The sequence below is a fragment of the Schistocerca nitens genome, chromosome 4, assembly GCF_023898315.1.
Source record: "Schistocerca nitens isolate TAMUIC-IGC-003100 chromosome 4, iqSchNite1.1, whole genome shotgun sequence".
In the NCBI taxonomy this organism is placed as follows: domain Eukaryota; kingdom Metazoa; phylum Arthropoda; class Insecta; order Orthoptera; family Acrididae; genus Schistocerca; species Schistocerca nitens.
In genome coordinates this window covers 835,998,311-836,025,781 of record NC_064617.1, presented here as the reverse complement: position 1 = coordinate 836,025,781, position 27,471 = coordinate 835,998,311, and the positions used below count along the sequence as shown (strand labels likewise).

Below are 27,471 nucleotides of genomic sequence, written 5' to 3'. Positions count from 1 at the left end.
CCATGGACCGCGTACAACTTAAGACTTATGGTGTTTCTTTTTCTTCCGTTCTTCCCAGTACTACTTCATTTTCTCGCCAACTGCTCGTCTCTGCTCATCTGTCCACACTCTCTTGGGTCGAGGTTTTTGCTCATCTTCTTCATAATTTGCGTTTTCTATAAGTAGTCTAAACTGATTCCTGTCACGTATTATTTCTTCTGTAATACCTATTTTGTTGGCGTCTTTCTTTACTGCTTCTATCCATCCTACAGTTTTTTTTTCAGCTTACTAACGTAATTAAAAATTTTCTTTGTAATCCGTGTTTCTTCCATTCTCTTTAAATGTCCATAAAATTTTAGCCGTCTCTTCCTCATTGTATCTGTGATCTTTTCTGTATTTTTGTATAGGTGTTCATTTCTCCTTTTAATCCACCTACTTTCCTTGTTTTTCTCAGGACCTAGAATTTTTCTTAGTATTTTTCTCTCTCTTTTTTCTAGTTCTCTTAATTCACCTTTCTTATTCAATGTTAGGCACTCTCATCCATATGTTGCTTGTATCCTAATAACTGAATTATAATGTTTAATCTTCGCTTGTATGGATACTGATTTCTTTTTGTAGTAGTTTTGTGTTAATTTATATGCAAATTCTAACTTTTTTATTCTTTCTTTATTTGTTGTGTTATCCAGTCCATGTATATACCATATGTATTAAAAATGTAGCGTATGTCCGCCTGAACATTTATTAGAGCAACGTGTAAAAATCTATAGCAAATCGGTCAAGAATTCTTGGAGATTTTTGATAGCGACGTTAATATACGATTTGTCTTCATAGACGTTGACGAAAAAAAAAACATCGCAGCACCAGAAAATAATTACTGTAGAGTAATTAAATTTCGAGAACACATTTTTCTAGGTGGTATATGTGACTGATTAACATTGCTAGATCACATGTTAATGTATGCGCGAGATAAGCGATGGCAGATATGAAATGTTGGTACGTTAAGAACCGATGTAACCGCCTGAATGCTGAATGCAAACATGGATGCATTATGTTGTACATGTGCCTGATACCAGTTTGAGGAATGGAACTTCATGCCTTTTGCTTTCTGTCGGTCAATATAAGGACGGTTTATGCTGTTTGTGGATGACGCTGGAGTTGTCGTTCGATGACGTCTCACATGTGCTCCACTGGAGACAGATCTGGTGATCGAGAAGGCTAAGGCAACAGGTCGAGCATGTTGGCTTACAAAATCGGTATGTGGACGAGACTCATCCAGTTGGTAAACACACTATGGAATGCTATTCATGAATGACAGCATACTACAGGTCGAATCACCAGACTGACGCACGAATTTGCGGTCAGGGTGCGCGAGATAACCAAGAGAGTGCTCCTGCTGTCATATGTAATCGCACCCGACACCATAACTCAAGGAGTAGGTACAGTATGCCTATCACGCAGAGAGGTTGGCCGCACGGATTCAGAAAATATCTTTCTTTTGAAACACAATTAGCTGTTTATTCTAACGAAGTGATGAGTGATATTGACACGGGATCTCAAATTGGTTCTATATCTCGAGATCTACGTAAGCCTTTTGACACAGTTCCCCACAAGCAACATCTAATAGCACTGTGTGCCTGCGGATTATCGTTCAATTTGTGCGACTGGATTTGTGATTTCCTGTCAGAAACATTACGATTCGTAGTAAGTGACGGAAAGTCATCGAATAAAACAGAAATGATATCTGGCGTCACCCAAGGAAGTGTTATAGGAACTCCGCTGTTCTTAATCTATGTAAACGACTTAGGAGACAATCGCAGCAGTCATCTTAGATTGTTTGCAGACGATGCTGTCATTTACCGTCTAATAAAGTCATCAGAAGATAAAAACCAACTGCAAAATGATTTAAGCAAGATATCTGTGCAGTGCGGAAATTTGCAATTGACCATAAATAAAGAAAAGTGTGAAGTAATCCACACGAATAATAAAAGGATTGCTTTAAATTTCTACACGATAAATCACAGAAAACTAAAGACTGTCAGTTCAACTAAATCAGGGCTTCACAACATACGTGCTCGCTGAGCAAGCTGTGAGCAGCAAGGCGCGAGCACGGAGCAGCGCGAGCACGCTACCCCCACTACCGGACCAGAGCGGAGAGTGGGGAGAGTCACGTGGGGCACACAACAGCTGCCGCCAGTCGATGTAAATCCGCGGCCACCTGCAGGGATATCACTCACGAATTATTACTGCGACAAATGAAACAAATAAAGGAGAATGTACAGGTGCCACATAATTTTATTAGCTTTGCATTAATTTGTGAACTGTTGCACAATAAAAGGTGTCACTGAAGTGTGGGATTCTCGGTTATCTTGTACTTTTTGCCCTTTACAATTGCGTCTATGTTCGGAGTAATTGTTCTTGTGCATTTTAGGCGCAGCGTGCAGTTTAAATTTCGATCAGACAATGCGTTTCTCAGGCGCGTCTTGTTACATTTCATTGCAGAGAACAGTTGTTCACAAACATACGTGGAACCGAACATTGATATTATTGTCGCCGCCAGTTTGTGCAAACGAGGAAATCTATCCTGAGGGAAGTGTCTGTAGAATTCCAAAATGTTTTTCTTGTTCTGAAAGTTGTCTCTGTATTCTCTGTCACACTGCAGGTCAATAATTTCTTGCTGCAGCTCAGGACGAATCTCTTAAATATTCGCTGAATATGGAGAGAACAGATCAAAATCACTGTCTAGTGCTGTCAGATCTTGAAAGCGCTGATTAACTAAACTATGTGAATAACGTTCACAGTCTTTGTGACATCTTGCATGGATGATAATTTAGGAAAATGAGTTAGGTTTCCTGTTTCCAGCTGACTCACCCAAAGTGTCAGTTTCATTTTAAAAGCTCGTATTCGATCTATGAAATGAGTAATTAGCAGATCTTTACCTTGTAGTAAAATGTTCAAAGCATTCAGATGGCTAGTTAAATCTGCTACGAACGCGAGATCACACATTCAAACGTGCGCGCGCATTTCCCCTCCCTCCCCTCCCTCCCTACTCCACGACCTTGCAGCTGCTCGCGAGCACGTGCCTGAGCAGACGCGAGTACTCGCGCTCAAAACCGGCCAGTTGTTAAGCCCTGAACTAAATACATAGCAATTATAGCTACGAACAACTGAAATTGGCACTTTTCGAATAAAAAGGCAGTTACCGTCTTTTTATTTGAAAACTGGATTGCTGTTGCTGAAGTGCACTGGAAATGGAGTGGAAAAACTTAAATCGAAACGAACACACAGATAATTTTGCGGGAGGGGGGGGTGGAGGGGGGCAAAGATTGGGTTTAATTGGCAGGAGACATAATAAATGCAACAGGTCTACTAAATAGATTGCCTACACTATGCTTGTTCGTCCTCTGCTAGAGTATTGTTGTGCTATGTGGGATCCTGACTGGACAAGATTGACAGAGGCTATCAGAAAAGTTCAAAGAAGGACAGTGTTATCGCGAAATAGGGGAGAGCGTGTCACGGATATGATACGCGAGTTGGGATGGCATTCGTTAAATCAAAAGCGTTTTTCGTTGCAGCGAGATGTTTTCGCGAAATTTCAGTCACCAAAGTTCTCCTCCGAATGCGGAAATATATTACCGACACCCACCTACACAGGGAGGAGTAATCGCTGTAATAAAATAAGAGAAATCAGAGCCCGCACGGCCAGATATAAGTGTTCGTTTCCGCGCGCTGACAGAAAGTGGAATGCTAGAGAAATAGAGTGAAAGTGGTCTGATGAACCCTTTGCCAGGCGCTTAAGTGTAAATTGCAGAGTATTCATGTAGATGTAATAATGCAGGGGTCATTGCCAAAAGGGCAACCAAATGCAAAAAGTTGAATCTCTCAATTAAAACTGGTAAAGTAAATATAGTGAGAAAGGTTGGTATGAAAGATGGATGATTTCAAGTAATTTTAAGTAGTTACCAAAAGTATTATTATCTTACATGACAACTAACTTTTACTACGCGATTATTTACATTAGGATGAACGAAGGGTGTTCCTTTCCAAGCAGACTATTAGATATAGACTGAGTGCATGCAACCAATATTCAGTTTACAAAAAGAACGAAGAATTCAATAGAACTAATTTTTTTCTATAAAAATGTAATTTGGTTCAGGTGTAGCTCATTACGGACTGTATGCCTAGGGAGCAGTTTGTTTCGTGGGTGTATGTTCTGTCTATTCAACTAACTGAAGGCAGTTTGTTTAATGCCATACGCGTTTCGCTTCTTTTATTTGCAAAGCATCTTCAGTGGTCTGTAATACACGTTTCTTTTTATACATATAGTAACTGTATTATGTGGTAGTTACAGCATGTTACTATGTTATATTTTGTAATGTTTTTCTCTTGCTTTTTAGGTTAGAATCAACTTTCGTAGAACAAATTTCGTGATGTGAACTATCTTTTGATATTATTTCCAGCGCTGTTTGCCCATGTGTGTGGCACTGGAGAGGAGTTCATTAGTCTCCATGCTCTAGTTGGCAGATTTCTGGCATTCATTCACGCACATTTGATTCAACATATCGCTTACATCACTTGCATTTTATATTTTGTGTTCAACATGTGTGTGTTTTCGGTGTGTAGTGTTGCCAACTGTCGCTCTGTGATTATTCTCGTCTTTTTTACGTATTTGTGTGTGTGTGTGTGTGTGTGTGTGTGTGTGTGTGTGTGTGTGTGTTTGTGTGTGAGTGAGTGTGTGTGTGAGAGAGAGAGAGAGAGAGAGAGAGAGAGAGAGAGAGAGAGAGAGAGTGTGTGTGTTCCGGTTGATAATGTATCGACATACAAGGAGGAAGATTCATTAATTATGTATTCTACTTATGTTTCGGATCTCTGTTATTGTTTTAGTGGCTAACATGATCAGAGAGTTGTTGCTTGCATGGATTTCATCACTGACTACCTTCTTTTTCACTGCAATAGATTTTTGTATGTGAAAGTTTTCTTCAAATGTAAGGAGCTTTTTATCGTGATTATTCACTCTAATGTCTGATGTCCTGTTCCATGCTCCATGTTTTAATAGGTGTTCGGCGAAGGCAGAATTGCTATTTCCATATTTACAACTTCTTATATGTTCTTTATATCTAGTTTTGAAGTTCCTACCAGTATCCCAAAATATACTGATTTATATTCTATGCACGCTAACTGGTATACAGCTTCTCCTTGGTATGAAAAGTGATTGTAGTGTATTTCTTGTTCTGTAAGCAATTTTTAATCCCTGTTTCTTTAATAAATTTGCTATCTTGTGCGTTGCTTTGTGCTTGTATGTTGAAATGTACAATTTTCTTCTGTTAGTCATGTCACGAGTGTCACTGCTTCATGTTTCCATGTGTGCTGTAGTGACTATTGGGTTCTTTGGTGTTTGTGTTCTCTGGTTGTTTTCATTTTTCTTTAGTTGTGTTTTATTTTGTTGGTTGAGCTTTTGTTCTATATGAGCGTTGTAACCATTGTTTGTGGCTATGATTTGTATTGTTCATAATTCTTCATCATAGTTTTCTTTGATGAGTGGGATGTCATTTAGTTGGTGTAACTTGAGTCGAAGGGCTGCTAATTTTTGATTTTGTGGGTACCTGGATGAAGCACGTATAATCGTGTCTGTGGCTGTTAGCTTTCTGAAAATATCAAATGTGTGTTTATTGTTGTCTCTCTTTACTGTTATATCCAAGAAATGTATTTGCTTTTCTGTTTCTTTTTCCATGTGAACTGAATATTTTTGTGTGTATTGTTTATGTCTATCTGAAGTTTATCATTTTTCTATGCTGGTTCATCTACCATACAGATTATGTCATCCGCATATCTGTACCAGTAAACAATTTTGTATCTTTTCTTTGTGATGACTGCATCAAAGATAGTGTTTTCTATGCAGTTGATGAATATGTTTGCCTATGTTCCTGATATAGGGGATCCCACTGGAAAACCATCTTCTTGTAAGTAGAATTCCTTTCCAAATTGGAAGTAATTTTGGTGTGTGATTGCTTTGTTTGTTCTTCCAAATTAGCAATAGTAGTAGTAGTAGTAGTAGTAGTAGTAGCTTTATGCATCTGTAGATCTCTTTTTACAAGGATATAGGTTGTGTCAAACTATTTACAAGTTTAGAGCAATTTAAAATAAGCTAATTTGTATACTCATACATTTACAGACTTCTAGTTACAAACAATCATTAGATTTACTCCAGGTATACAATACTTTTTTCCTTACAAATAACTTATTAAATAATGTAATGCCACACTGTTCTCACACACACGCACACACACACACACACACACACACACACACACACACACACACGTGATATCTGGGCCATTTTCTATACCGCAACTTCCCATTTGCTATCCTGAAAAACTGAGTCAGCATACCTCTATAATGAGTGAGATGTTGAGATCAGGAAGAGGAAGAAGTGTTAGTATTGTGCTGTGTTTAGCTTGGGGGGTAAGTATTTCTAGAAAAGGAAATAAGAAGGAAAAAAACTTAGTGTGAAAGTCTTATGTGGAATGTTGTATGTTTTATAATCACTATTATTATTTATGTGTATAACTTTTTTTACCAAACCCCTACTCTGTTTTATCTAAATAATACTTCAATGTAGAAAATGTATTGCGTAAAAGGTACGTTTTGGCTGCCTTTTTAAATAAGTGTATTTTTGTAATCTCTTTTAATATCTTTTGGTAGTTTATTGTACAATTTTATTCCTTGGTATAAAATGCTGTTTTGAGTTTTATGTTTATTTTTTCTTGGTAAATGTACGTTGAGTCTTGCTCTTGTTACATGGTCGTGGACAGAGCTGTTTGTGCAGTAATTACATTTGTTATTTTTGGTGTATTCACATGGAGCAGTTAAAACACCAGTGTTTTGAACAGATCTTTACAATGAGCTCCAGTACTATTTTTGGTTATTATTCTTGTGCTTCTTCTCTTGAGTTTGAAAATAGTGTTCATATTTTGTGCATTTGTTCCCCAAAAAAGAATGCCATAGCTAAGATTCAGTGTACATATGAATAGTACATAACTGAAAGACACTGCATGTTACACACTGATGATAGGACTCTACGGGCACAACATGCTGTTTGCGAGTACCTTTATGTGTTCACACCACTTCAACTGAGAATCAATATTCATTCCTCGAAATTTTGCATTTGTTACACAGTCTGTAGAGGTGCCATCTACATTTCATTTAACATTGTCATTTTTCCTCTTCAAACTGAAATTCATGGCATTAGTTTTCTTCATGTTCAATGTCGCTTCATTGATTATTGACCAATCATAAACATCCTTGAGAGTTTCATTTGCTTTCTCTGCAAGGAGTTCTTTTGTTTTCTCAGTTACTATAATATTGCTGTCATCAGAGAAGCGAATTTTTTCACCATGAGTAACTCTACTGGGAAAGTCATTGATGTATATCAGGAATAGTATTAGTACTAGTATGCTACCTTGCAGGACCCCTATATTAATGCATTTTGGTTCTGATAGGTGTTTTACTAAATGCTTAGATCCATCTGTAGTGTGTGTTATCTCTACGCTTTGTACCATATCTGTTAGGTACGATGAAAACCAGTCATTGGCTACCCCTCGTATCCCTAAAGCTTCCAATTTATTTCATAGAATCTTGTGGTTGACTGTATCAAAGGCCTTAGAGAGATCCAAAAATATGCCTGTGACACACTTATCTTTATCAAGAGCATCAAGTACAACTTTTGTGACTCGCTTAAAAGATTGTATTTATTCATGTAATTCACGAATCTGTCTTTCATAATTGCTTCTATTATTGGTGACAGCAGGGAAATGGGCTAGTAATTTTCTGTCTTCTGCATTACCTTTCTTAAGCAAAGGTACAACTCTTGCCTGTTTTAACTACTCTGGAAATGTCCCTGATGTAAAGGATTCATTTATTATATTTGTCAAGAGGCCTTGTATAATCCCTATGCATTGTTTCAGTACACACATTGATACTTCATCTAAGCCTATTGCCTTTTTAGTTTTTGAACAGTTTTATTGACTTCATTCTCTGTGATTGGAAGTAACATAATTATATTTAGTGCAGGTGTTACATTTGTTTTGGGGAATTTGTTTGAAAATTCTCTGCAATACTAGAAAAAGGCTCATTTAGATAGTTTGCTAAATGTTATGGATTATTTATTACTTTATCCTCCTCCATCAGCAGTATGTTATTCTGGGTTTGTTTGCCTCTCCTCGTTTCCTATTTTATAACATCCGAGACTGCTTTGCTTTTATTCTCTGCATTATGTATTATTTTTTCATTAAATGACTTTTTTGCAGCAATCAGCATCTTCCTATAGATCTTTTAGTATCTATGGAAGAAATTTAAGAATTCTGGATAATTTCAACTCTTTTTCATGGAACTGAAGTACGTAAGTGTTTGGGAGGACTTCTTAATACCTGCTGTTATCCATCTGTTTTTGTCAGATGTTGATACCGACATGCATACTTTTGGAAATGGCTTTTCAAAATTAAGTTTAAATAATGTGGAGAATTTAGTGTGTTTCATATTGACATTGGTTTCCTTATACACTTCATCCCAGCTTTGTTTTGCTAATTCTTTGGAAAAATCTTTTATTTTGATTGCTGATAGATGTCGTTTGTAGGCTTGTAGTTTGGGGAAAGGTTCGATGCCTGTTTTTACTGTTGTGCCGATAATAAATCTTACCCGTATAAACCCCACGTACAACAGACAGCAAACATAGGAGGCGAATCATTTACAGCTACTGGCTGCTGATGAGCAATTCCGGCACAACTTGCTGTCTAGTTCCAACTTCCAGTTAGTCCCTGATGATCGTCAAATGAAAATTTCCCGACTGTCTTTGTAGGTAATACTCACAGAACTGCGCCGATGTCATGACTCAAGAAGTCTAATCGTCTTAGGTAACATTAAAGACACATCCTGGAACATGGCGAGCACACAAACACTCCGCCGAATGCCCGGCACAAGCACATCTAACAGTAGATGCAGGGAACACAACATGCTCTGCACGCTGGACTACTTTTTTCTCTGAAGTATCGCTTCTTTTACTTCTGAGAATGGTTTTTTAATGTGATCAGAGGCAAAATAAGACAATGGATATACGTCCAAATTAAATCGTAGACCTCCCAACAAATGGCTGGTGTGAGAGAAATTTATATCACCTCTAATACGGATCTGATGTTTGGTTGATGCACGGCCGCCTGTATTAGAGGCCGGAGGACTGAAATGTGGCAACTTTACGTTAAGGCCTACCGCATGGCTGTGGCTATAAAGTAGCGAACGGAAGCATTTGTTTACGTACTTTCGCGGTGTCTGTTTTATCCGACATTACAGTGTAATTATGCTACAATGGACTCTGCAAAAATTATGGCAACTAGTCGTGACTACAGTCGAAGATATAACACAATGTAAGTATACAATCCTGTGAAGTTTGTAGTGTTTTTACATGTATATGTGCAAGTGTGCTACGTGAACGACTTTCGTCTACACAATTGCAAAAAAAAGTTCTACTATATTCTACATACAATTTGAAAACAAAGTTTTGAATTCATAAGTTTAGTATCAGAATCTTCTCCTAAGTGATTTTGTGTTAATATTACGAATATTTCTACACATATGATTCTATTTGTAGACTTGTGTTTCGTGATGTCCAAGCAGTAGAAAAAAACCAGTCCCCTCAAATTCTCATTTACTATTTTTACAAAATAGTATTTTGATTTAAGATGTTAGCAATTAATGCATCATTCTATTTGCAGATGCCAGAAAAATGTTGTGTTCCTGGTTGCAATAGCAACTACAAATCCAGCAAGGAAGAGGGTTACTTCTCAATGTTCAGATTCCCTACTGAAGAGGAAAACAGAAAACGATGGACAAGAAATATCCCCAGAGAGGACTGGACTCCATCAAATAGAAGTGTTGTTTGCATTAAACATTTTGAAGAATGTGATGTATCAAGAGTGGAGATTTACAAGGACTCCGAAGGGAACTGTCACGAGTTTCCTCGTCAAAGGCCATTGCTTTTACCAGAAGCTGTGCCAAAAATATTCCCTGGGTTACCATCGTATTTAAGTAAGGTGCAGCCTCCAGAGAGGTGTGACCCAGAAATAAGAAGGAAGCGTGCACACCATGAAGAGAAGGATGAAGCCATGCTAAATGAGGACATTATTGCAAATTTTCAGTGTTTGTGTGCTGAGTACCAGGATACAATAAACAGTGTAGGAAAGTGGAGTGTTAGTGTTAAAGAGAATAAGATATTCTTTTATACTATAGATTTTTCTGAAGACCTGTGATTAAAAAAAATCTAACATACTAATGAACAATACACAAAAAACATTCGTTAAAAATTATTATTATTATGCCACCCTCATATATAAAGGTGTGAAAGATATGTTGCAGCTGTCAGAATCTTTTATATTAGTTTGTCATTTATATAGGAAGGAACATGATAATACATTTCAAATAACAGACTGAAATAATTGCAAGTCTGCAAATAATGTTAGTAGGCACCTCACAAAATTGTTTGCTGAACTTGTATCTCCAAATCTCGGGTAAGAAACGTCATAATATACTGCTATGAAGCACGTGTGAGTTATTGAAAAGTTCATCGTTGCAAGGAAACGAGAATAAAATGCGTAATTCCGACATAAAGTCGGCGTAATACTGCGAGAAATTAGCTTTTCTAGGTTACTGTGTTGTTTATAGGGACCAAATCTACAAAAAAAAGAAAGTGATTCCGTATTTATATCTGACACGTCGTCTGCATTCGACGAAATCTAAACTTGTCTCGCCCTAGCTGGTCACGCTAGCCGGCCTACTGACGTCACAGGACACGACGTTCTCAGCTTGACGACTCTGGCCTCTAATACAGGCGGCCGTGGTTGATGTCATATCTTACGAGGCCAGACGAACAAAAGATACAAGGCCCGTTGAATTATGGCAAGTCTCTAAGACGTTCCCATATAGGCTATACACTGCAGTTTGGAAGAAAGTTTCCGTTGGCGAATAATTAACTTAGCTTAACCCTATAAGTAAACACACATGCACATCTCTTCACTTTCTCCACCCTCATCGTAAAGTTCCATCACACTACTACGCTTCCACTGTGCTGAGAAAGGGTCTGCCCCGCTAATGTAACGACCGCTAGCCACAGAGTGTGTGCACGATGTGGGATGGTAATCTAAGTCGTCGCGCATTACTGCATAAACGCATTAATCAGACACGCCGCCAAGTCATAATTTGCCAGTAACAAGCGACCATGTCTAAATACGCATCGGTCGTATCTTACGGGCACCGACAAATGCCGTTGGAACAGGTTCCGAAACACCTTTGCGTGACCATACTCGACTTGTTCGCTAGGATTCTGCTGCAAAAGCTACAGCAGTGGCGCGTCAGCTTAATGCCAAGCGGGCACCGCATTTCTAGAAGAGAGGCTGTTGCAGAAGTAAGACTTGCAGAATTCAACGAACACTTGCGCCTTAGCTCGCTCAGACGTCGGCTGAAAATTCTTTGCGTATTGTTAGTAGCACGTACACTGCCCTCCATAAGTTTAGAAACACCGAGTGATTATGGACAATGGAAAGGAAATACTCGTACGTTATAAAGCGGCAATTTATTGTTTTCTACATCTTTCCTGAGCTCAAGAAATGCATTAGATATATGGTCCAAATGGCTCTGAGCACTATGGGACTTAACTTCTGAGGTCATCAGTCCCCTAGAACTTAGAACTACTTAAACCTAACTAACCTAAGGACATCACACACATCCATGACCGAGGCAGGATTCGAACCTGCGACCGTAGCGGTCGCGCGGTTCCAGACCGTAGCGCCTAGAACCGCTTGGCCACTCCGGCCGGCCAATAGATAGATCAAACTATTGAATTTTAGATTCTTCAGAATAGCTACGCTTTGCTTTAATGACTGATTTGCAACTCTCCGCATGCGTGAGTCGCTTTTACCAGGCTTTCAGTTGGAGTTAGTCTCCATTCTTGCTGCAGGACCTCCCACAAGTGTGTCCCACTCACAGATCCCCATTTTCGTATAGTCCTGTCCATCCCACACCATGGTAGCTCGGCTGGGTTACAGTCACAGGACTGGGGAGGCCATTCCATGTTTTTCGAAATTTTCTGGACCTCTAGAGGCTTCACATCTGACACATGCGGAGTGTATGTTTCCGGACATTGTCTTGCTGCAAGACAAACCCTTTCCCAATCAGACGCAAAACTGACGTCTTGTCATGACGCTGAAGAATGGCATAATAATTCTGTTGGTTCATTTTTCTATCTAGTTTCGCCAAATCTCCGACTTTATTCCCTACAAAAAAAATCCCCATGCCACCACAGAACTCCCCCTATGGTGCACAGTTGAGATTATGCATTGAGGATTCAAGCGTTCATGGGGTAAACGGCGTGCGAACTACGAACTTACGGCGTTTACTTCCAGATATTTCGAACTTGGATTCATGAGTGAACAAGACTCTTTCCTAATCCCCTACTGTCAAATGTCGCTGTTTCGTAGCCCACTGAAGCCTTTTCTTCTTGTTAACAGGGCGCAACAATGGTTTCCTTACTGCTACATAACCCTAGATGTTGTTTCCTGCCAGGCGCCGCCTTACTGTAGACTGACACACTAGTGTATCCCTAGTTGCGTTTAGTTCGGCAGTCAGTTCACGGGCAGTTTTGAAAGTATTACGTCTAATGGTCACTACCAAATACTTTTCCTGGCTTCCTGATATTTCCCTGGATGTTCCTGAGTGAGGACGATCGTCATAAGAGCCTGTATCTCGATGCCGCTGTATGATCTTGACGAGCATTCTAACACCCAGTCACGCGACTACTGTAACTACGTTCGCTTAAAACAGTCCGTCAGCCTATCACAAAATTGCAGACACTACCTGCAGCTAATTAATGACGAATACAGTGGCGGTGCAAGTTAAACTACCCCGCAGACTACTTCAACAGAGGCGGCCCTTGCAGTTCTTGCCTCCTCTGCGCTTCGGCACGCCCGGGCGAGATGAGCGCGACAGAACAGAGACGCGACAAAACCTGTGCCACGCGGCGCCCGACCACCCGCCCGGCCACCCACGCACGTAACAGCCGCGCGAGGACGTGCCCGGCATCCGAGCGCATTCTGCAGATTACATTCCGCGGCGGGGCGCTGCTGCTGCTGCTCTGTTCCAAACTGGAGAATGCAACGCGCATTCCCTGCACCCGGCGGGGCTCTTGGCAGACGGCTTAATGAACACCGGCGCACCAAGACAGCGAGCAATCCGCCACCCTCCACCCACAAGCCCCACTCATGGTTCCAATTCTGCTCTCCAGCGTCGGAGCATTGCTAAAGGCAACAAGAAATCTGGGAGCCCGCTGGAAACAACTATTGCAGAGAACAGTAGGTCTGCCGCTATTTACAAGTAGAGATCCTGTGACCCATTCCGATCCTGGAGAGCTTCAGCATACCACATCTACATCTGAACACTGCAAAAGCACTGTGTAGAGCATGGCAGAGGATAATGGCCACTGTACCATTTCCTGGAGCTGCTTTCTGTTCCATTTACGTACGGGGTTCTGGAAGATTAACTGTTTTGGACGCCTCTGTGTGCGATGTAATTAGCCTAACTTGGCCTTCGCAGTCACTCCTGGAGCGATACATAGGAGGTTATACACTGAAGAGCCAAAGACATCGGTACACCTGCCTAATATCGTGTAGGGCCTCCACGAGCACGCAGATGTGTCGTAACACGACGTGGCATGGACTCCACTGCTATCTGGAGGGAACTGACACCATGAATCCTGCAGGGCTCTTCATAAATCCGTAAGATTACGAGGAGGTGGAGAGCTCTTTTGAACATCACGTAGCAAGTCATCCCAGATACGCTCTATAATATTCATGTCTGTGGAGTTTGGTGGCCAGCGGAAGTCTTTAAATTCAGTAGAGTGTTCCTGGAGTTACTCTGTAGCAATTCTGGACGTGTGGAGTGTCCCGTTGTCCTGCTAGAATTGCCCAAGTCCGTCGGAATGCACAACGGGCATGAATGGATGCAGGTGATCAGACAGGATTGCCGTGTCACCTGTCAGAATCGTATCCACACGCATCAGGGGCCCATATCACTCCAGCTGCACACGTCCCATACCATTACAGAGCCTCCACCAGCTTTAACAGTCCCCTGCTGACATGCAGGGTCCATGGATTCATGAGGTTGTCTCCATACTCGTTCACGTCCATCCTTTCGATACAATTTGAAAAGAGACTCGTCCGACAAGGCAACATGTTTCTAGTCATCAACAGTCCAATGTCGGTGTGGACGGACCCAGGCGAGGCGTAAGGCTTTCTGTCGTGCAGTCATCAAGGGTACATGAGTGGGCCTTTGGCTCCGGAAGCCCATATCGATTATATTTCGTTGAATGGCTTGCACGCTGACACATGTTGATGGCCCAGAATTGAAATTTGCAGCAATTTGCTAAAGTGTTGCACTTCTGTCACACAGAAAGATTCTTTTCAGTCGTCGTTGGTTCCGTTCTTGCAGGATCTTTTTCCAGCCGCTGCGACGTCAAAGATTTGATGTTTTACCGGTCTCCTGATATTCACGGTACACTCGTGAAATGGTCGTGCGGGAAAATTCGCACTTCAAGCTACCTCGGAGATGCTGCGTCCCATTGCTCGTGCGCCGGCTGTAATAATGTGGTGTCACCGCCAGACACCACACTTGCTAGGTGGTAGCCTTTAAATCGGCCGCGGTCCATTAGTATACGTCGGACCCGCGTGTCGCCACTGTCAGTGATTGCAGACCGAGCGCCGCCATACGGCAGGTCTAGAGAGACTTCCTAGCACTCGCCCCAGTTGTACAGCCGACTTTGCTAGCGATGCTACACTGACAAATACGCTCTCATTTGCCGAGACGATAGTTAGCATAGCCTTCAGCTACGTCAATTGCTACGAACTAGCAAGGCGCCATTACCAGTTATATTGAGCTTATTATTAATGTACAGTCAAGAGCGATGTACACCGATTATGGATTAAAGTTAAGTATTCCAGCAACAGCGTACCTTATTGGCTATATTAATTACATTGAACTGTTCCAGACCTCACGCCAGTCTGCGTGTAATTAAACGCGTGCATTTCGGCCTCCTGTAGCAACACGGTGTTGGCTCTTCTGCCAACACAGCAAACACCACGTTCAAACTCACTTAAATCTTGATAACCTGTCATTGTAGCAGCAGTAACCGATCCAACAACTGTGCCAGATACTTGTTGTCTTATATGGTTGTTGCCGACCGCAGCGCCGTATTCTGCCTATTTACACATCTCTGAATTTGAATACGCATGCCTATGCCCGCTTCTTCGGCGCTTCGGTGAAAAACATTCCTAGATTCCTCCTTGAAGTTGGTTTTTGAAATATTATTAGAACTCTATCCTATCAAAAAATTCTAACACCTTTATGATGGGTTGAACTTAAGTCGAAGTTCTAACTCATCTCGAAGAGTATATCCGTTGTATTTGTTCTTTTGAACATATCCGAAACAACAGACACCATTTTGATCATGTAGCCACTATGAATCAAGATACCAATGAATTAAAGACAGTAGCCGCCAGTGGGCAATGATTTAAATCAATGGGGAAAGTTGAAAAAGACCGCAAGTACATGGACGACCATAACACGCCTCCTGTCACATCCAAAATCTAAACTTATCCACGCACTAATGATTTAGTGCCACTTGCCCATTATCCTCATTGCCCGCAACAATCCGCTAATTCCCATAAGCACGTTAAATGTATTCACAGTTGCGAATAAGGACAACCATCAGCTGTAGAATGGAATGACGACGATGAAAATTTGTGGCGGTCCAGGGCTCGAACCCGGGTTTCCCGCCTATCGGGAGTGGTCTCCTTACCATTTGGCTACCCGTGCACGAGTCAACACCAGATCCAAACTTCCATATGTCATCAACCATGCGTCTACGACCCGTACTCGTACATTCATTATGTATATTCCTGTACACGTCAGACGTTGTACTTGACAGTCGATTGCCCGGTATCTGCAGATAAATACGATATTGAAGTGCCTGTGTTATTCTGATAACGATGCAACAAGTTCGAGCTTGGTGTGCACCTTCATTGATAGAATCAGTGGCCATCCTCGCCTTAATTATATATGTGAACACCATTTTGATCCTGCAGCTGCGACAGATCAAGACAGAAGCTGCCACTGGGCACTGATTTAAAACGATGAGGAAAACTAAAAATTTGTGCCGCACCGCGTAGTCCATGCAGTCATGATAACCAATTTGTCCAGATGGCCTAGTGTTCAGTGCATCTGCCTAGTTAATAGGAGACACGGGTCCAAATCCAGATCTGGCACAAATTTTCAACTTTCCTCGTTGACTTAAATCAGTACCTACTGGCACCTACTGTCTTTGAGGGAGAAGTTGATGAAACTGACCAAAAATGTCAACTTTCGATTTATTTTTTATTTGTTAGTACACCTCACGGACAATACTTTCTCAAAGTTTCAATGTTGAAATCGCATCCGAAGTGCCTGAAAATTAATTAAAGGTGTGACACGGCCTCGCTTCCACGCCCACGTTTTGGAACAGCACTTCAATACCAGCTCAGTGAACAACGATTCTGTGTATTACTTTCAACGAAACGTGTGGGGGACACATCTAGAAGGCCGTAATAGGTACTCTTTGGTTTTATAGATCATCTTTGGCTGATCCTGCACTTTTCAAAAAGTATGTTCATGGCAAAACCCAAAACGATGCCCTAAAAACACATTTGCATTTGCCACAGTTGTCAGAATTGCAACTTATGATGCAGTTATTGTATTTAATGATGGGAACGTCAGGAGGATGAAGGTATTAGAAAGAACGGGCTTCAAGATAGGAAATTTTATTCAAGACATCCTGAGAAAAGTAGATTTACAGCGCGTCTCTGCAGCTGCAAAGTCGGTTGAAGACCTGGTAAAGGAAAGAGGATAAACAACAAGAAACCAGAATACAAGCCTTGAAGGGAAAGACGACCCAGAGTACAAATGTGGTGCCTTCTGAAGAAGTGACATAAGGAAAAAAGTTAGGTTGAGTTTAAAATTGCGTTTCCTGAAAAGCCTGTTTTTTTTTAAAGTTTATTTACCTTTTCCTCAGATTCTATGAACGCTAGAATTATGAAATTTTGTACATATATTTCTGCAAACCTAAAAAAACGTTGCCTCAAGAGCAAATTTTGAAATTCGGATTGCAAGCTGAGATTTGGGCAAAGTGCTTAAAATTTTGCATTAATTTAAAATTGTACTTGTGGAATTATAATTAAAAAATTATGAAAATTCTCCTATTTGTACTACTCCAAAAACCTCATGAGAGAAGCTTACAACGTATAAAGAAATGAAACAGAGAAATTTTTGTAGAAATCTCATGAATACTTTGAGGAAAAGGGACATACATTGTTTTTTGAAAATAAAACTTCGAATTTCATTCAAAAAATGTTGAATATATATAATCTAAGAATTTTGTGTGTAAATGTGTTACTTTCATGTAGAGTGGTACAAAATTTCAAAGCCATATCTCCAAAACAGTGGATTTCTTGAATTTTTTAAATAGTGTGTATTTTTCATCAACGTCCCCCCTTAATTCCTTTTGCATCCTCATTCCACAGGTCTTCCGTTGTTTTCAGGTAGGGACTCAGGATAGGCCAGTCCTTTTCAAGACTACTGTCATCCGCAAACCACTGCCTCACAGGCGCTGCTTTATGACACGCTGAAACAGTCATCGTCTTTAAAGTGTTTCTCAGATTTGCGCAGTACATAATGTTGCAAATTGTCGCATTTGCGTTTACTTAAGGGCAAGGAGGGCACCAGACCCTAACAACACCATATTGCAACAGCGCCTCCCCTGTATTTTACACTTGGCATTACACACAACGACACGTAATTTTCTCCAGACATTAGTCAAATCCAAACTTTCTCATTGCAGTGCCACAGGGTATAGCGTAGTTATCACTCCAAATCACTCGTTTACAGCCACTTACTGCCCAATGCCGTCGTTCTTTACACCAGCTCAAGCGCTGCTTAGCACCGAGTAAAGAAATGTGTGGCTTATGGGATTGTATACCATTCTTTTAAATTCTCGACACATAGTCACTCTGCCAGATGGACTGCTCGTAGCACACAGGAACTCACAAATGATTCCTTCCACTAATTTCATACCAATTTTTACAACCACCCTGTGCAATGCTCGACAGTGCATGGTGTCTGCCTGGTCTTGCTTTAGGTGTGGTTATGCCTTCTCGTTTGCAATTGACAAACACATCACCATAAGTCAACTCGGGCAGCTTTAGACGCATTGAAATGTCTGTAATGTATTTGTTACTGAGCTGACTGTGAATGACTAGTCCACGTTCGAAGTCACTGAGCTCTCCTGTTTGCTGGCTTTTAAATAAAAAAAAGTTAAATCTGGTGTGGTGGTGGCCCTCAACTACGTACCCTCAGACTCAGAGTTGAAATATTAAAAGTTTTGGCTGGTTTCGTTGTCTAGGGGTTGGGATACGTAGTTGCCGCATTACAAGCCAAATACTGCTGAGTCTACAGTATACAATATGAATATACACATGAATCGAATGGTCGAAGGTTCCTATCAATCAGCAATTCCGAATTTTGAATGTTATACAGAAATTTATAAATGAAAGTTCGCAATTAAATAAATTCTGCAGCTACTATTTTAACGACTTTAAAAGATGGGTATGATAGCGGAAGTTCGTTTAAGAATGTCCTTTATTACTGTAAAACACTTATTGGTGTCGATGGTCCAGAAATTAAATAAAATATAGGTTGAATAACAGGGAAACAATAGATTCCTAGTTTACATAATTAGTTAGGAGCAACAACATAGCTCGCGACATATTCACTTCTAAACGCGCACTACGTCTTAACTGCAGAAGCCACGGAAATCTCACATGTGCACAAGACGGCACTAGGAAATATTTCATCTCCCGCGACCATGCAAAAACTGCTCCACTCCCCAAGCCTTTCCCGTGGCCAAGCGTCCGTCGCGCCATATTGTCCAGGACCCTCCCATGCCCTCTCCCGTACTGTACTCTCGCGCCGCACTCCCACACAGTCTCTCCACGTGTCCTTTTTGGAACGGACGCTGTGATTGGCTAGAGCGTTCCCCCCTGTCTCCAAGCCAATGTACACTCACAAACATAATGAAACACATTGTAAATACTCTATTTACATTTAAATAACTTGAAATTAAATAAATATTTCCATGGCTGGACCATAAACACACTCTACCATACATTATTAAATACATAAACAAACTAAATAAACATATATCAAAGGAATAGAATAGAAGTAACCCAGTAGCCTAATGTCTCTGTGCTTTCTAAAACACAGTAAATAACTGACGAATTTCTTCTTGAATAGTATATATTGGATATAAACAAAGACAAAAAAAATGGTTAAAATGGCTCTGAGCACTATGGGACTTAACATCTGTGGTCATCAGTCCCCTAGAACTTAGAACTACTTAAACCTAACGAACCTAAGGACATCACACACATCCATGCCAGAAGCAAGATTCGAACCTGCGACCGTAACGGCCACGCAGTTCGAGACTGAAGCGCCTAGAACCGCACGGCCACACCGGCCGGCTAAACAAAGACATAGATGAATAAATATATTTAGAAGCATGCTGCTACCGTTTTTTTCGTGTAACTGTGGAGTACTTATGGCCTCACGCGATCGATAGTAATCGGCCACTTTCACCTCCAGTAACTCATGTACTATTACAGTTACATGCCTGTAATTTATACTAATTTAGCTTTACACTAATAGCTTTCTAAAGACGCGTCGATCGACAAACTCGACGTTTAGATTTTGGAAGTTCGTTGCTGGGTGTTACTTGTATAATTTACAGTCAGATACTAAACTTTAAACTAATAAAGATACTGAAAATCTGATTACACCATCAAAATCTTCATGCAAATAATGGTAGAGTACATGTTTCTTTTTGAGGTATCTCAATTCATCTGGCTACTATTAATTTCTATAAGAACTGTGAAATGTCTGCCATTAAGGTTTCACAAAGTCCGCCATCTTTGGCACTCCTGGCATATCTCCTTCATCGACACAGCATCAGCATAGAATTTCCAGCCACGCGGTCCCTGGACCCCGGCTAACATTCGGCACCATGCGGCCACAGACGAGCCGCGGCTCGCTGAGAGGCCCCAACGCGGCCACGCCAACTCCGAACTTAGAATATTTTCAGGGCGCCACAACTCACCCGTTACCTCACCTACAGCACAATACTCCCAGCCTGCTTTAATTCTAGCGGGTCCACATTTTGACACAAATGCTTCAAATGGCTCTGAGCACTATGGGACTTAACATCTGTGGTCATCAGTCCCCTAGAACTTAGAACTACTTAAACCTAACTAACCTAAGGACATCACACAACACCCAGTCATCACGAGGCGGAGCAAATCCCTGACCCCGCCGGGAATCGAACCCGGGAACCCGGGCGCGGGAAGCCCGAGGCAGGATTCGAACCTGCGACCGTAGCGGTCACGCGGCTCCAGACTGTAGCGCCTAGATGAAAGAGTCAGACAGCATAAGCGTAACAGTCATGGTTGTATGTTGAAACAATTTGTTGGGAGTTCGTTATTTGCATTTCTGAAATTTGTACATACTTTGGATGTTTCAGACACTAAGCGACAATTTTGAATCGCTTATTATTCGCGATTATTCGGAAGAAAAAAATGGTTCAAATGGCTCTGAGCACTATGGGACTTAACTTCTAAGGTCATCAGTCCCCTAGAACTTAGAACTACTTAAACCTAACTAACCTACGGACATCACACACATCCATGCCCGAGGCAGGATTCGAACCTGCGAACGTAGCGGTCGCGCGGTTCCTGACTGTAGCGCCTTTAACCGCTTGGCCACCACGGCCGGCTATTCGGAAGACCAAGAGATGAATACACTAAGCAGATTCAGAAGGATGTAGGTTGCAGTAGGTACTGGGAGATGAAGAAGCTTGCACAGGATAGAGTAGCATGGAGAGCTGCATCAAACCAGTCTCAGGACTGAAGACCACAACAACATCATCATTCGCGCGCAGTCTTTGGACAGAGTAGCTGTGTCGCTGGAAGACGTGGTTTGTTTTGTCATCTTGGCAGCGATGAGCGCGCATGTCCTATAGTGAGAGTAGCAGTGAGAAAGGCGCCGAGCAGAGGACTCCTGGCAACATAGAGGTAAAGTTAAGTGCAACGGTGTTTAAGTAAAATGATTCGTGGTTGAATATTGTGAAACAGAGGAGTAATATTTGGTTAGTGATTTAATATGAAAAGCGTGTGAAAAGGAATTAAGGTAATATATTTCTATTGGCACTGCAGTCGCGAGTGGTTAGAATCATTGTTGTATGAGACATACATATCAGGGACCTTTAGATTTTTCATTAAAGATTGAATAATTTTCACTGTAAGGTATTTTTCATGTATATTGATGATTTGTCTGACATTTGTGATAGTAAGAGTTTGGTATCAATGTTGCCCTTCGTCAATGTTAATGAGTGTCGTAACATTAATTTCTTACAAGTAATATTACATCAGATAATTTGTTAAAGAAATATTTCATCTAATAGCACAGTCCATATCCTCGATCCAAGTCAATTTCATTTAAAGCGTGTCTCACTCAGTGATGTGTATAAAATAGTTTATTTGTTGTCTGGAGCATTGCACTAAGCTCTCAGCAACTGTGCTTAGAAATCTGCAGCTGGCGCAACGTAGAGCAGCAAGCACCGCGTTTCCAAGCAATTACATTACCAGGTATGATATTTTTATTTCAGAGTCAGTTTGGTCCGAAAATTATCAGCGCACAGGGATCTCTTCATGAACAGCATTATTTCGCAGATCATTACGCACAGGGGTCACTTTGCTTAATTGAAGAGATTAAGAGTAAAGTTCAGGTTTTAATCAGTTTGCACACCTTAGAAAGATTATAAAACAAGGCCAAATTCATGTACTATTCTCGCAGGCAGATATATTTGTTTTCTCTCGCATTTGGAAATGTACGCAGTCAGCGGAAGCTTAACAGCAGCACAGTTCCAACCAACCGAGCCAGTACGAAATCATAAATCAAGTGAAAAGAGTTAAAGGAAACTTTCAACGTCACTACGCATAGTCATTATCCGTGGCATGTATCAAGTAACAGCTGCTCACTAATTCCACAGTGAACGAACCAAGCAATACTGAATTTAAATAACTTGTTAACAAAGATACGAATTAGTAAACAAAGTCATTTCGAATGCTTTCACTCGCTTCCAAAAAATGCCACGCTCCTCGTCGTTCAGTTGGTGGACAATGAACGGAGCAAAAATAGGACTAACCGCCAAACACGGAAAAAGGTGGCATAGCATTTAAGGCATTGGACGCGTATTCAGCGAGAGTAGTGTTTAAATACCCGTAGTTTCAGTAGTTTCACTAAAACTAATCAAGGCAATAGTGGAAAGGTTCCTTAGAGTAGGGCAGAGCATATTTCGTTATGTATTCTTCCTCAACACGTCCTCATGCTTCGTGTTTAATAACTTCGACGTCGACATGACATTAAACAATAATTCCCTTAGTTTCACCTAGAATGTACTTTTAAAGTAATAATATCTATGTTATTTCATCTACCTTATGGTGTTGTACAAAGTTAGTCCTAAACTATCCCTCAGAACTAATAACAATCGAAGGTCTCTCGTTCATTTCAGCCAGGAGTGCACTCTCTCCGTTAATCGATTGTATTATTCAATAACCGTGTTGTTTTATCTGCGGTTTGAAAATTGTGAGAAAAAAGTTTCCGTCGAGAATTTACAAATCTGAGCTACAGAGTCCCTTAAATAAATTAGTAGTAAAAATCGTTTTGTTACTCTGACATAACAAAGTTTATTATTAAAGGAAACTATTTTTTGTAACTGGTACCTAAGTTTTGAAAACGTTGCTTTTTTTGCTTCAGTTTCCTAGGTGAATCAAAATGAATAATGGTAAATATTCAGAGGTTGCTGTAACTGATACTATGCCAATATTCTCCCGGAAGAGTGTACCTGTGAATATGATAAACGCCTTACGTGGGGCAACTAAATCACAATATTAAGAGCTGAATTCTCTATTCTTTAAACTGTTAACTTCAGTACCAAATGCGACAATTAACTGTTTACATTGTTACATGATCAAAGAGATAGCGGTAGTGGGAAAAATATTAAATGAAATGTGTCTCTCTTACCTACCTTTATGGAGACGTACAGAATGCGGAAAGTTAAAAGTTGCTGGTACGCCGGCTGCATCTTAGTTCCGTGGAACAGGAATAATGAAGCTGATGTTTGCCGAACTACGACGCTACTTGGAAAGCAACGTCGGCGTATAGCAGTAATGGCGGTAGAAAACTGAAATAGGGCACGTTGCTTAGAAACGTAAAACTGCAGAATCAACAAACGGAACAGCGGGCTGCTGTGGCGACACTGATGCATGGTTACGGAGATGTAAACAGAATCTCAGGAAGACGAATAGCGTCTCTGGAACATAAAAATCCTAGAAATGTTATAACTGTTTTTATGTATACGCAAGTAGTCCGAGACGCTAAATATTTCTGAGCTTCTCCCTCTATTTGGGTTTTGTAGGAACTGCTTGATTCTGTGGAAGTTGTTCCTTAAGGAATTCCACATATTCTTTGCGGGTGTGTTACGCTTATGAGTACACGAATAGAAAGAAACGAACGGGGTAAAGCGTTATGGGTGCTGCCATTCATGATACTGAATGCGCCTGGTAGCGTTGTGGGAATGTGAAGCGAAAAAAGTTTGTAAGCGGAGCATTTAGGGTATAAGGCAAGAGAAGGTAATGATGAGAAGGCTCGCCTTAGATGTTGGCGTGCAGTGTAGCTGGAAATGGATCGAGAACGACCGTTCAGCTGACTTTCAACGAGACACTGGAGGCCTTATACACGGTCCACTCACATTAACGTGATACGGCCTATTTTTCGATGTCAACATGCAATTACCACTCACTGACGTCAGGTGGTAGCGATAACAGTGGAGGGTATACAAAGCGTCTCAAGTCCAAACGGACATGATCGTTGGCTTTCAGGCCAATGGTGCAACCATTTCCGAAAAGGCGGAGTCTGTAAACTGCTTGCGTGCTGCCGTGTTTAAACTATACAGTGTGTGACAGAACAGTGTTTGGTGGCCGCGGCGGCCGAGCGGTTCTAGGCGCTTCAGTTCGGCCATCCAGATTTAGGATTTCCGTGATTTCCCTAAATTACTCCAGGCAAATGACGGGAAGGTTCCTTTCAAAGCGCACAGTCCACTTCCTTCCCCGTCCTTAACCCAATCCGAGCTTGTGCTCGGTCTATAATGATCTCGATGTCGACGGCACGTTAAACCAGGCTTCCTTGCTTCCTTTCATGCCAATACCGATCCACTGAGTGACAACAGGTGGCCGTTTAAGACTACCACGTTTTAGGCTCCATCGGGCGGATGGCGTGTACAGTCCTGCAACAATCGCCAGAAGGATCGAGGCCAGAGGAAGGAGACTCATGGTCTGGGGAATATTTTCGTGGCATTCCCTAGACGATCTTGTCATTCTTGACGGCAAATGGATCAAGACAAGTATGCGTATAACCTTGGGGACCCTGTCCTCTCTGACATGCAGTTTGTTTTTCTCGGCACGATATTACCCACCAGCAGGACAATGCAACCCCTCAACAGCACGCAGTGTACGGACATGGTTTGAAGAGGAGCGGGATGAGCTCACCGAACTCCCCTGACCACCAAGCTCTCCGGATTTGAACCAATCGCGACTCTTCCTGCACGCCCGCGCTGCAAAAGGAGGTTATTCATGCTTTTCACAGGTGGTCACACTAATGTGACTGGACCGTGTAGCTTCGCCGTTTACATTTGTCTCTTGAACGTCTCTCCAACCACCTGTCTGAAGATACAAACTCAAACGAGGCTGTCCTGAAGGAACCAACCCTGACCGCCGTCTTGCACACGCCCGGGGGAAGCATCACCTACAGATTGTAGGGAAGACGCGACCACATAGTGTCCACAGCATGGAAAGCGCATTGTGTACTGTGCCCTTGGCGCCACACTATCGGGAATCATGGTGTCCCGTCTAGCGTCCAAAATTGGCGCCATTTTTACTGCACCAAAACTTTCGAAGCAGATTCTTTGCACTAATTTGCAACTGTGATATGCAAATGATTAGCTTTTCAAAACATTCACACAAGGTTGGCGCCGGTGGCGACACCTACAACGTGCTCCGTGCTGACATGGGGAAAGTTTCCAACCGATTTCTCAAAAATGGTTCAAATGGCTCTGAGCACTATGGGACTTAACATCTGTGGTCATCAGTCCCCTAGAACTTAGAACTACTTAAACCTAACTAACCTAAGGACATCACACACATCCATGCCCGAGGCAGGATTCGAACCTGCGACCGTAGCAGTCGCACGGTTCGGAACTGAAGCGCCTAGAACCACTCAGCCACCGTGGCCGGCACTGATTTCTCGTACACAAACAGTAGTTGACCGGTGTTGCCTGGTGAAACGTTGTTGTGATGCCTCGCGTAAGGAGGAGAAATGCGTACTATCACGTTTCCGACTTTGATAATGGTCGGATTGTAGCCTATCGCGATTGCGGTTAATCGTAACGCGACATTGCTGCTCGCGTTGGTCGAGATCCAATGACTGTTAGCGGAATATGAAATCGGTGGGTTCATCACAGACAGGAGCGCCTGCGCCTGGGTGCACGAATGGAAAAACGTTATTTTTTCGGATGAATCCAGGTTCTGTTTACAGCATCACGGTGGTCGCATCCGTGTTTGGCGACATCGTGGTGAACGCACATCGGAAGCGTGTATTCGTCATCGCCATACTGGCGTATCACCGATCGTGATGGTATGGGGTGCCACTGGTTACACGTCTCGGTCACCTCTTGTTCGCATTGACAGCACTTTGAACAGTGGACGTTACATTTCAGATGTGTTACGACCCGTGGATCTATCCTTCATTCGATCCCTGCGAAACCCTACAGTTCAGTATGATAATGCACGACCGCATGTTGCAGATCCTCTACGGGCCTTTCTGGATACAGAAAATGTTCGACTGCTGCCATGACCAGCACATTCTCCAGATCTCTCACCAACTAAAAACGTCTGGTCAATGGTGGACGATCAACTGGCTCGTCACAGTAAGCCAGTCACTACTCTTGATGAACTGTGGTATCGTGTTGAAGCAGCATTGGCAGCTCTACCTGTACACGCCATCGAAGTTCTGTTTGACTCAATGCCCAGGCGTATCAAGGCCATTATTACGGCCAGAGGTGGTTGTTCTGGATACTGATTTCTCATGGTCTATGCACCCAAACTGCATGAAAATGTAATCACATGTCAGTTATAGTATAATATATTTGTCCAATGAATGCCCGCTTGTCATCTGCATTTCTTCTTGGTGTAGCAATTTTAATGGCCGGTAGTGTATCAGACAACCCAGTACAGCTACCCCCAAGACATTCCGTGAGAGGACGTAATCGACATAACTTGGCGGTATCATTACACAACCTTTTAGAGACTCCAGTGACAAAGAATTGCAAGGTGAGAGATTCCATGGTGAGATATTGGGCCGGTAGGTTATGTAATGTAATAGCGGTGGGTCTGCGAGATGCCTCACGGAGGAATTACCTTTGCGGTGTCGCGGTTAGATCTCAACTTGGCGGTACGTGTTGCAGGACCAGGGGGCCGACCGGACACCTGTTGGGAGTGAAGTGCGGCGTGGCTTACCTTTGCAGGCCTTGCGGTGCGAGATGGGCTTGGTGGGGTCCCGGTAGTAGCCCTCGCGGCAGTAGTGGCAGTGCCGGCCCGCCGTGAAGTGCCGACACTTGAGGCACACGCCGCCGCTGACGCGCCCCGACAACTTGTACAGCTCCATGTTGAAGCGGCAGCGGCGCGCGTGCATGTTGCACTGGCACGCTGCAACAACCGGAACAAAACGCCTGCGTTAGTCATAGTGTCTACCAATACGTGATACAGATCATGGCGCGAACAAGTGAACCTCTGAAACGCCCTCTTGGTCATTCCCAACTACAAGTGAATTTCAGTTGCTCTCTTTCAGCACAGATGTGAAGATTATTTCAATAGAATCTACAGGTAGTGTTATGGGATCGTTACTGCTTATAATACACGCCGATGTCCTAAGGACGAAGGAAATTTCGGATTATGTGACACTGCCAAGTAACATAGCTCGATGACTCTTGGATAATACATAGAAAGAACTGCTGCAGTGAAGTATAGAAGGCAAGTAAAACAAACACGCACTGAGGCGAACAGAAATAATACTTTTATTCAAAGACAATAATTACACTGAAGTCTGGTACACATTTCAAAAAGCGAAACATAGTTCTTTATAGCGCTGGTTGGTTGGGGGTGGGGACCAAATAGCGAGGTTAAAAAATGGTTGAAATGGCTCTAAGCA

The 27,471-nt window shown here is 42.0% G+C and overlaps 1 protein-coding gene across 1 annotated transcript in view; it reads right to left on the bottom strand.

The window, feature by feature from the left end:
- Window positions 1-26,965, bottom strand: part of LOC126253268 (netrin-3-like) — a 474,694-nt gene extending 447,729 nt beyond the window's left edge. The window contains exon 1 of the mRNA XM_049954482.1: window positions 26,781-26,965. Coding sequence (XP_049810439.1) covers window positions 26,781-26,955 — 175 coding nt within the window. The 5' untranslated portion in view covers window positions 26,956-26,965. The remainder of the gene's footprint in view (window positions 1-26,780) is intronic.
- Window positions 26,966-27,471: the final 506 nt, after the last annotated feature.